Consider the following 11,933-nt stretch of genomic DNA (forward strand, 5'->3'; position numbering starts at 1 on the left):
GTGATTTTAAATGATGACTGTTGTTTTATTTTGATGTTTTTTTATGAATATGGACCACTTAAAAACAGTACTCGAATCAGTTCGAACAACATGCGGTGTCAGTGGGCTATATAAAAAAAATAACACACTGTTACGCCCCAGAACTTCGTTGGCCCAGAGGGGCATAACAATGGACCCAAACAATGACCCCAAACACACACAAAGGCACTAAATTAACTAAAAGGAGATTTAATACAAAACATACGAGTGATACAAACAAGTAAACATAAACTAAAACAAACAAAAGCCCAGCAGTCCCCCCAGCAGTCCCCACGCATTGATAGTATCAATAAACACAAACTGCTCAGCAAGCAGCTGGAGCAAAATGTAGCTCACCAAAATGATAGAATATCAATGTCTTTATCTGTGGGGTTCCACTTTGTCCAGAAGATGGCACTATTGACATGACTTTAGAAAGTGAATTTCAGCTCTTGAATTTAATTTTCTGCCATGACAGGTGGAACACAGGAACTTTTGTCTTCAGGTGTCCTTTGAACTGGCTGGGTAGGCAGAATTACACCAGTGGTTTACTATAGCTCAATTCACATGCCATCTACCGTAAATGTACTAAGCCTGTGCATATTCTCATTTGTCCAGGTCATAGTATTTCAAAGGAGGTTATGAACTGATGAAGCCTCTTGGATGAGAGGTGAAACGTCTTCCTAGACAAATAACTAAGTCCAGTTGCTTTCGATTTAAACTCCTTTGAAAAAAAAAAAAAAAAGTAAATGTACTGTTTACGTTTCACCATACATGTGCTGTGCTTTTAGAATTTATTTGTTTCTCCTCATTTATAAGCAGGTTTTGGGATTGCTCTGTAGCATAACACTAGAAGAAGCACTTACTGAGTACACTATGTCCCATAGGGCAGGTTGGTCAGTGATAAAGTTATTTTTGTTTTAGCTGCAGTTACTTGAATTGTTCACCTCTAATTAAAAACCAATGCAAGCTCTTAGCTTTTATGTTGTAGTCAGGATGAAATCCAATACTTTACTTCATTTGTTTATTTGGATGGGACAGTGCACATTAATGATTAATAATATATCCTCTGATACATGTAGAACTGAAATGAACCAATTAAGTTGAAATAATGACTGTAAACAGTTTGGATGTTGTGTTGACACACTGTCAGTGTGCAGACACATGCAAAATGCTACTGTCTCATCACAATGAATAAAAGGCACTTTTGAAACATATGTCAAACAAACAGGTGATGTAACCTGATAAATTAAATTAGAGAAATTATTACCAAAGTAACAAATATGAAGTCATAATGTCCTAGTGAAAGAAGTTATCTTTCATCATTTCATCTCACATCTGATGGCGCTTTAATTGACAGTCACCGTCCATGTCCTTCAAGTTAACTCATTGAGTGCCATATACGTCAATCAAAATACAACACGCTAAAGCTCCTTTTTTAGGGACCTACAAACCTACAAACTACATTTCTCCAGGGGTAGAAATGTAGTTTGTTTAAACTATTGCCGGGCTGAACTACATGTACTTTTACAAGCTACAGTACGCTTGCAAAGTAGCTTCCCCAACACTGCATGTAAGTTCAGTTGTCTGTCTCTCTCTCTCTCTACCTTGCTGCATTTCTACCTTTGTAGTGGTATCTAGTTTGTTTATTCATCAACTGACTTGTTAACTTTGGTAAATTCATGTTAAATAGAATTTTTCAGAATTTTTATTTTATTTTATTGCTGGCTTTGCATTACTAGAATTTATAGATAACAAATATTCAAATCTAGTTGACAGTAAATGCAGATACTCTTTATACAGTGTTAAAGTCGACATGGAGCCCTTCACACACTTGTCACTGTTCACTGTCTATTTTTGATCAGAGCGTTTGATAAGCTATTGTGGCTGTTTATGGCTTTATAAACCTGTTGCATGACAGACAATGTGTTGCAACTCAACATATCTACTGCAATTCATTATAGATTCTCCACTGCTTTTGGTTCCATGGTCTGGACTAAATGGAAATATGACTGACAAGAAAAACACATATAAATGATCATTTCTAATAGCCTACAAGTAGCTGGGGGGGAACATAGGACCTGGGGAACATAGATGAGAAAACACTGACTCTCCACCCAGAAAGTCTCACAACAAAACAAAGAAAAAGACCAAAATACATGCGGGGGGGAGGGGTCACACAGGACTAGAAGCCCATATGGGACGGGGTCAGTTTTTGGTTGCATGTTTTCTTCATCTTACTGTGTTTAAGTAATGAAATATCACATGTGTTGCTTTACTATATTGTTATTTTATGTTCTTACAGGTTTTGATTATGTTGAACTGCATGCAAGTGTTTTCATTTACTACTGACCCTGAACTACACACAGATTCGGCAGACTAATCAACATTATGAGCTACAGCTGGTAGAAAACGCCGGCATAATGCTCCTCACACAGGGAGCAGGTGAACAAAAGGCGAGAAGACCACCACCACTGCAGAGACCACCTACACCTGAAGCACAGCAGCCCACGTCTGTTCGGCCTAGATTCCAACCTGGGTGAATAACAGGACATTATTCCCCAGGAAAAGTGTGAGTGTCTCCTTTGGATATCGAGCGGCAGACTAGGGAAGGCCAGCTGTGGGGCCAGGCGGGAGGAAGCGAGTGTACTGTACGAGAGCTGCTGTGTTGGCCGGAGATTGGTGGCTGTGTTTTCTATACCATACAGGCAGATCGAGCACCAGGCAGTGGAAGCCACTGCGGCCTGATCAGAGGGAGGACTAGGACTGAAAAACATCCCAGAAAAGAATGCATACTGGACCATCCTGTTTTATAATAAATACACTGTAAATTCCCAATTGACTTTATTGGCCTATTAACTCTGCTCAAACCTGATTTTACGAACCTGTCTTTCTTAAGAGTCCTAGGCTCTCCAACCTAGGTGGCGTTCTCGGCACTTTTATTTCTCCCCTATTCTAAATGATTATTTAGTCTTAGATTTTCCTTATAGGTGATGATTAAGACGGATTTCATTTGTATAAGTCTGGCAGTTATTTTGGAGCAAAAACTTCCAGGCTCTACCTTTAACATTAGGATGCTACAATTCTTGATACCAGCATGAAGAACAAGGCCCACAAGGACAGTTTATTATCCTCACTCATTGACCTCTGTCTTTTATGCAAATGTGTTTCTCTTCCTTTATTTGGGGTTTCAGTTCCTATCTACGCCATTTCAGGGCTCCCCTGTTTTTCATTTGAATTTCCTTTAGATAGAATGATATTGTATTGTTAGTAGGAGCTTGGACATTGTAACAGCGTTGTATCAGTTTTAGGGCCTCCGTTCCTGGCTTTAATAACTCATGATTTATTGGAGAGCCATTGTCTTCATTGTAGTTAATTATTAATATATACCTCAGTATTAGATATTAAGAAGAAAACACAATTTCCTAACATTTTTGTAGTTCATAAAATCACACAGACACTCGTTTTGTCTTTGTTGATGCTTTATTGGCAGATTTTGCAACTGAGGATGAGGAAAAGCCACGAACAGATTACGGTAAAGGTCATGTCAAATTCTATTTTCACACAAGTCAAAGAGACTGAATATAAGAAAATAAAAGTGTAAAAGATGCCATTGTCTATAACCAAGATATTCACCGTACAATCATACAGTTATCTTGTTAACATCTAAAGCCTATATGAAACTAAGGAAAATAGAAAAGAATACATTATTGTGAGATAATAAAACTAAACCAACACCAGCATTGTCTTTGTTGATGCTTTTCTTATAGATTCAATGGTAAACATGTCAAAAAAAAAGAAGAAGAAAAACTTAAATTTTTCAGAGATGTGAATATTTTTTCACAGAAATGAGTAACAATTTAAAAGCAAAATAGGTGACAAAAGTAGGCAACAGATGTTGTCTTTCTCCATCTTATCTCAACAGCTGACCTCTACCTGACTGACTGAACAAGTTTGGGTGTTTGTCCCCTGACTCTCCAGCAAGGACCCCGTTTCTTGTGTAGAAGACCTTGGACAGAGAGGGACTCATTGGGGAAGATATGTAGTCCTGACACTGTTGACCACCAAGACTTGGTGCACACTGCACTTTGTAGGAGAAGAAGAAGGTACCATGATTTAACATGCAGCTGTCTATCACTGTCCCACTACGCAGATCAAATGAACACTTACCAAGCTTATCACTATTCCAGTAAGTATCCTCATCATAAATACTGAACGTAAGTTTGTTTTTCATGTTGATGCTGATACTTCCAAATTCAAATCTTTCTGGCCATCTAGGATTGTCGTTGTTACTTATGATCATAGTGCGCTTTGTCTGATCACCATATTTGACCTCCACTGAACCATCTGTCTTACCCCACTCATCACCATAGAGACCCCGCGCATAAAGCTTAAATACCTCTAGAGTTGCCAGACCTCTGGCAGCAGGACAGCAGTTTGACTTCATATTCTGGTTACTGTTACAGACACAATCACAAGGATCCCTTGTGCCAGATCGATGCCCAATCTTACAGGTTTCTGAACATTTCTTCAGCACTGCATTTTTCTTGATGTACTTCTCCACCTCTCTCTTGAGTCCGGCCTGTGCAGGATGACCGTTTGGCAGTATGGTGTGCAGGGGCTTCAAGTTGTATCGGACCACATCAGGGATGGTTTTCAGTGAGTTTAGCCAGTTGTTATACACAGAAGGATCTGATTGGCCTTGAAAGAGAATATCAGTTCCTTCAATGTTTCCACCAATGACCTCTGTGTTACGCTCATTAAACGTGCTGCTGAAACTTTGGTTGTGGTTTAATTTCTTCTTTTTTTCCTGACAATGCTTGGTCATGGCCTCTACACTGGCTGATTTGGCAAAACTAGCTGAGGCCTCGACTGACAAACAATCTTTCACCTCTGTTGAGGACATTCCATTCATGGTAGCCTCACAAGTCTTGACAGCAGTGATTGCTTTTATTTCTCCTCCCAGAGACACTTTTAGGATGTAATGTGTACCATAGGTGTCGATTAGATCGCGATACGATGACTCATCTTTTTGTGTATAGGAGGGAAGGGAGTTGACAGCTGTTTGAAAATCATGACTCAGTGGAGGATTTGTTGTCACTCTGTAGCTGTGAAGAGGAGAATTTACATGTTATGGTTTATGGGTTTTTTTAAGTATAGTTTCAGCATAATTTTTGTCACTGTACTGTGAAACAAAGCACCAGAGTCAAAGAAATCAAGCAAGCAAGGTTCACTGTTAATGTCAAGAAAATAAAGATTTGTTCACATACTCACTTATAGAATTTACAGTAGACTGACTGGCGAAAGAAGCTGTAGCGGTCTCTTTTTGACTTTTGCATTCCAAAGGTTGCATCTCTGGAGTGGGAACCTCCTAACCCAACACCAACGGTCACACTGGGGTCTACAGGGACTTCAAGGCCGATCTTCCAATCATTGGACACAGACGATGTGGACCCATTGACAAGAGTTTCGACAGAATCATATTCAGTTGTGGAGACCTTTAAACTGCACATGGGGAGGGTTCTCCAGTCCGCCACAGAAACTGGTACCTTCTGTTTTTCCCCATTCATGTAGTTGTTCCTGTACAGCCTGCAAGTGCCATTTTTGAGCTTCCATGTTTCAGTGTCGATGACATAGGCACCTTTCCGCTCCATGGTAACGATGTCAAAGCCTTCTCCACCCAGATTGTAACCAGGGACAAAGTGTGCCTTTTCACACTCTTGAGGTGTCCCAATGAAGCTGACTCTTGATGGCAGACACATAGGACTCCATGCCCAGCACAGGAGCATGAGTTGCCACAGCAGAGCCATCTGTAGCTGTGTAGAAGATAAAATTACATGAATTGGGAAAAAACAAGAAAAAAAACAGCTTAGTAATGCACACTTAGAATGAAGAATTTCAGTATAAACTGGACTGCACCAAGGTAAAGGAAGAATTTTAAATTTGTGAAATATTATTCTGGTCTATTATTCTTATTAGTGTCAGATGGGGACATTAAGGTCTTACCGTACCTTGAATGTTGACAGCCCACTGTTCAGTAACTTACAATATCTGAGCTATATTAATGTTATGTATATGAGGAGGTGGAGTCTTGACTTCCTTTGTTATTTTCACAACCTGAACTTGAGAACATGAGAAAGGGGTGGGGGTGTTTGGCATGACATTCTCATATTAATGCCACTTTAACATATTTATTTTTGTTTTTGGGGTGGGGGTTATTGCCTTTAATCGATAGTGCAGTCGAGAGAGAGATAAGAAATGGGGAGGCAGAGAGGGGGAATGACATGCAGGAAAGGGCTGCCCGATGCGGGATTCCCCTAACATAAAGTATTATAATGTAAACTAGCATTACACTGTACATACATAGGCCTTTTTAATGTATTATATTAATTTCAGACAATCAAACAATGAAACAAATAGCAAAATTATAGCCAAATACACAATTGTTATACATGAATTACACATAGTTTACTGTGGTACTACACCCAAGCTCCAAGGGAAAGCAAAACATGTCTAGTGCCAACACGTTCTCACCCCCAGTGCGTCAACAGCCTGACGAACGGTCACTGTCCCTCCTCGTCACATGTCTGACTCATTAGGTGCCCGTTTTTCGTCAGGTTTTGACGCGCTCGGCTTTCAGTTGATTCCAATGCAATCCCCTTCGCGGCGATATGTGACGCTCAGAGCAAGTGATCCAGCGGAGCCGGCTGCGGCACTGACAGACGCTGTGAGCAGAGGAAAACTTTTTTTTTTTTTTTTTACTTTTCCTTAAATCTTTATTGAACCTGATGCTGCTGTGTCTGACGTAGCTTTCGGCAAGGACGTCCTTTCGGTTATTTATTTATTTATTTATTTAGTGATCATGGTGTTTGGTGCAGAATAATCAATCAATAAATAAATAAATTACGTCCTTGTCGGAAGCTGCGTCAGACCAGGAGGGGGGGGTTGTGGATTCTACAGGTGAAGACCACTTCCGCGTTCAAAAAGCTGCTCTGTTTAATCAATATTCTGAAGAAAGATCTGATTATTAGCCATAACGCTGTAACCATCCAAGGAAGACTGTGTAACAATATTATGTGCTTCTGCTGAATCCTAAAGCCCTGTGTAATATCAACTTTATTTTAAGAAAACACGCTTTGTTTCCAATGTCATATCACAGAGAAGCACTACATTACCCATAATCCTCATATTTATCAGCGACGTGTCTGATTGGTTGAGCTTGCTGTTACCAGCAAATGAAAAAATAAAACAAATTGAGCTTATATTATTTTCTTAGTAACTAAAAGGTCTTAACATCTTTTTTGTTTTCAACATTGAATAAAAAAAGGGTGCTATATTGTTAAAATTCAACAATAAAGTGCATAAAAGTTGGCTTGACTTCTTTCTTTTTTTTCTTTTTTTTCATAATTTTCACCAGCATCTTTCACACATCACATTTATTGTAATTTTTAATTCAATGAGTGACATTTTATTTTTTATCTGAAAAACATTATTATGAATTCAAGGGTCAGAGGTCACTGATTAGTGTTAAATCTAACCTTTTTGACCCTGTTTCCTTGAATAAATCACTAAGACTTTGATGCGGGAAGCTGAGATTTTGATTTGATTTTGTTCAGAGCACTAGGGACAAAGTTTCTGTAGAATTTCAGACCTGTCGGACGTCCAGAAGGGTCACAGCTGACCGTCCAGGCTCGTTTCTCGGCCTTCAAAGCCTAGATTTAGAAGCCTTTTGTCTAATAACGTCCACATCCTTGGGGTTATAAGGCTGAAAGTTTCATGCATTTGTCCGGGGCCTAAGGCCATCCACCATGTGCAATTTCAAACCCGTGTGACCTTCACAAGTGTCAAAGGTCGCTGATCTGTGACCTTTTTGACCCCGTTTCCTTGAATAAAACACCAAGACTTTGATGCAGGAAGATGAGCTTTTAATATGTGGTCCAGAATGTCTAGTAGATTGTGTGTGCAAAAGATTCAGAGCTCTGTGACATTCAGAAGGGTCACAAATAGCCAAAAAGCAATGCTCCTTTCTCTGACCTTATATTAAAGGAGAAATGCAATTCTTTAATAGCTTCCAGATGCTTTGGCCTATCAGGCTGAATTTTTAGCTAAAGGAGGTGTACGATCAGGAAGTAGGGGAGCTGTGCATAAAGCCAATTGGTAAGTGTCAAAGGTCACAGGGGTCAAACATCAAAGTGAATCCAGCCATTCCTGCTTTTTCTCAACAAAACATACACGCTTTAAGTTATCATCATGAAATATTAATAGGTTGTATATCAGAGAGTCCTCTATCAGAATATTTTGGTCCCGTTGCTCTAGGGGCCCCGGGGGGCCCTGTGGGGCCACTTTGCTTTCCCATGCTCCCACAGAGTTGGGTGTCGGGGTGATGGATAAGGGCCTCACCATGAGTCCACAGGCCAAGTTTCAAGTGATTTGGTCGGTTTCTATGGAACCAGCGGCCTCAAGGATACAGAGGAATGCGGCTGTTTGAAGCCCCGCCTCTCGAAAAGTAATGGCTCAATCAGGACCGAACACACATCTACGCGTTCGTCTTGGGCCCCCGAACCATATATTACGAAATCAGAACTGTACGACTTTTGGAAATGTGTTTTGTCTATTTCGGCTTTTCTGACTAAGAGGGTCTCTCACGCTTTAAGTCTGACAGACTCTGAGTCTGAAAAGCCGAAATAGACAAAACACATTTCCAAAAGTCGTGCAGTTCTGATTTCGTAATATATGGTTCGGGGGCCCAAGACGAACGCGTAGATGTGTGTTCGGTCCTGATCGAGCCATTACTTTTCGAGAGGCGGGCTTCAAACAGTCGCATTCCTCTGTATCCTTGAGGCCGCCGTTTCCATAGAAACCGACCAAATCACTTGAAACTTGGCCTGTGGACTCATGGTGAGGCCCTTATCCATCACCCCGACACCCAACTCTGTGGGAGCATGGGAAAGCCAAGTGGCCCCCCGGGGCCTCCCGGGGCCCCTAGAGCAACGGGACCAAAATATTCTGATAGAGGACTCTCTGATATACAACCTATTAATATTTCATGATGATAACTTAAAGCGTGTATGTTTTGTTGAGAAAAAGCAGGAATGGCTGGATTCACTTTGATGTTTGACCCCTGTGACCTTTGACACTTACCAATTGGCTTTATGCACAGCTCCCCTACTTCCTGATCGTACACCAGCTCCTGTAGCTAAAAATTCAGCCTGATAGGCCAAAGCATCTGGAAGCTATTAAAGAATTGCATTTCTCCTTTAATATAAGGTCAGAGAAAGGAGCATTGCTTTTTGGCTATTTGTGACCCTTCTGAATGTCACAGAGCTCTGAATCTTTTGCACACACAATCTACTAGACATTCTGGACCACATATTAAAAGCTCATCTTCCTGCATCAAAGTCTTGGTGTTTTATTCAAGGAAACGGGGTCAAAAAGGTCACAGATCAGCGACCTTTGACACTTGTGAAGGTCACACGGGTTTGAAATTGCACATGGTGGATGGCCTTAGGCCCCGGACAAATGCATGAAACTTTCAGCCTTATAACCCCAAGGATGTGGACGTTATTAGACAAAAGGCTTCTAAATCTAGGCTTTGAAGGCCGAGAAACGAGCCTGGACGGTCAGCTGTGACCCTTCTGGACGTCCGACAGGTCTGAAATTCTACAGAAACTTTGTCCCTAGTGCTCTGAACAAAATCAAATCAAAATCTCAGCTTCCCGCATCAAAGTCTTAGTGATTTATTCAAGGAAACAGGGTCAAAAAGGTTAAATTTAACACTAATCAGTGACCTCTGACCCTTGAATTCATAATAATGTTTTTCAGATAAAAAATAAAATGTCACTCATTGAATTAAAAATTACAATAAATGTGATGTGATGTGGACCAGAAAGATGCTGGTGAAAATTATGAAAAAAAAGAAAAAAAGAAAGAAGTCAAGCCAACTTTTATGCACTTTATTGTTGAATTTTAACAATATAGCACCCTTTTTTTTATTCAATGTTGAAAACAAAAAAGATGTTAAGACCTTTTAGTTACTAAGAAAATAATATAAGCTCAATTTGTTTTATTTTTTCATTTGCTGGTAACAGCAAGCTCAACCAATCAGACACGTCGCTGATAAATATGAGGATTATGGGTAATGTAGTGCTTCTCTGTGATATGACATTGGAAACAAAGCGTGTTTTCTTAAAATAAAGTTGATATTACACAGGGCTTTAGGATTCAGCAGAAGCACATAATATTGTTACACAGTCTTCCTTGGATGGTTACAGCGTTATGGCTAATAATCAGATCTTTCTTCAGAATATTGATTAAACAGAGCAGCTTTTTGAACGCGGAAGTGGTCTTCACCTGTAGAATCCACAACCCCCCCCCCCTCCTGGTCTGACGCAGCTTCCGACAAGGACGTAATTTATTTATTTATTGATTGATTATTCTGCACCAAACACCATGATCACTAAATAAATAAATAAATAAATAAATAAATAACCGAAAGGACGTCCTTGCCGAAAGCTACGTCAGACACAGCAGCATCAGGTTCAATAAAGATTTAAGGAAAAGTTAAAAAAAAAAAAAAAAAAAAAGTTTTCCTCTGCTCACAGCGTCTGTCAGTGCCGCAGCCGGGTCGGCTGGATCACTTGCTCTGAGCGTCACATATCGCCGCGAAGGGGATTGCATTGGAATCAACTGAAAGCCGAGCGCGTCAAAACCTGACGAAAAACGGGCACCTAATGAGTCAGACATGTGACGAGGAGGGACAGTGACCGTTCGTCAGGCTGTTGACGCACTGGGGGTGAGAACGTGTTGCTAGTGCAGTCACAATGTGGTCATTCTTGCATTGTATGTACAATAGCAACCAAAGGCTTATGTGTTGGGCCAATATGTTCCAAAATTGCAACTTTAACATTCATCTTAAGAAAGGCCACGAAAATATTGTAGTTGATGCTCTATCCAGTTCATCCTAAATCCACTCGTGGTAACTACTTTTGTGTGTCTCTCGAATGTCTTGCTTTTTATAAAAATACGTCAGTTGGTGACGTATTTTTTGTGGGACACAGATTTGTAGTCCGCAGAGCGTCGTCACACAAAATACATTCTTCTGTTGCCGTTTTACAACAAACTGCTGATTTCTCGGCATGAAACGTGATGTTTTAAACAGGTAGAGGACATATTTTTTTGTCATGGCACAATTCAAACGGATCACGAAATAAATCTTGGAGTCTCGTTCATTTCTATGGAGCCTTTTCTCGAATTGAAGTCCCATGGGGCCGTTACTTCCTGCTTCCGCTTCGGCACTCTATTCCCCAAACAAAGACATACAAAGCAAAAGCAATCGAAGAACGTGGTGTGCGGCAGGCAGCCACAAGCAGACTGTGCCCACTGACTTTCTCTTCCGGGCGGCTTTTAAAGTGTCCCGGCTTCCGGCTTCCGGCAAGGACATGGAGAGAGGAGGAGCGATGACACATGACGCACAGCGCACAGGGACCTGGGACAAGGGAAGAGCAAACACAAACATACCCATACACACCTATACCCATAACACAATCAATCAATCAATCAAGAACCTTATTTGTCCCCAAGGGACAATTAAAGGGATAGTTCACCCAAAATACAAATTTCACTCATTATCTACTCACCCTCATGTCGACTAAGAACTGTGAGAATTTTCAGAGTTCTCCGTGCCTTCTCTGAGTTACGGGGGGGTCCGCGCAGCAGTATTTGTCCATATAATGGTTGTCAATGGATAATAATAATAATAATAATAAACTTTATTTATATAGCACCTTTCAAAACACATGTTACAAGGTACTGTACAACAAGGTAACAACAATTAAAATGACAACCAGAACAAGTAAATAAAATCAAATAAAATCAGGAAAGGCTTTCCGATAAAAATGAGTTTTGAGGAGTGATTT

General features: G+C 40.4%; 1 protein-coding gene across 1 annotated transcript; it reads right to left on the minus strand.

Annotated features, from left to right (window-relative positions):
- Positions 1–2,622: 2,622 nt before the first annotated feature.
- On the minus strand, positions 2,623–5,828 carry LOC310992154 (perforin-1-like; the record flags this gene model as incomplete). The annotated part of the gene is made up of 3 exons (XM_083980163.1): positions 2,623–2,762; positions 3,955–5,126; positions 5,293–5,828. The coding sequence occupies 3 exons, from the start codon at positions 5,826–5,828 to the stop codon at positions 2,623–2,625; spliced, it is 1,848 nt and encodes a 615-aa protein (XP_083836289.1).
- Between the last annotated feature and the right edge of the window lie 6,105 nt (positions 5,829–11,933).

The sequence above is a fragment of the Trachurus trachurus genome, assembly GCF_905171665.1.
Source record: "Trachurus trachurus genome assembly, chromosome: 1".
NCBI lineage: Eukaryota > Metazoa > Chordata > Actinopteri > Carangiformes > Carangidae > Trachurus > Trachurus trachurus.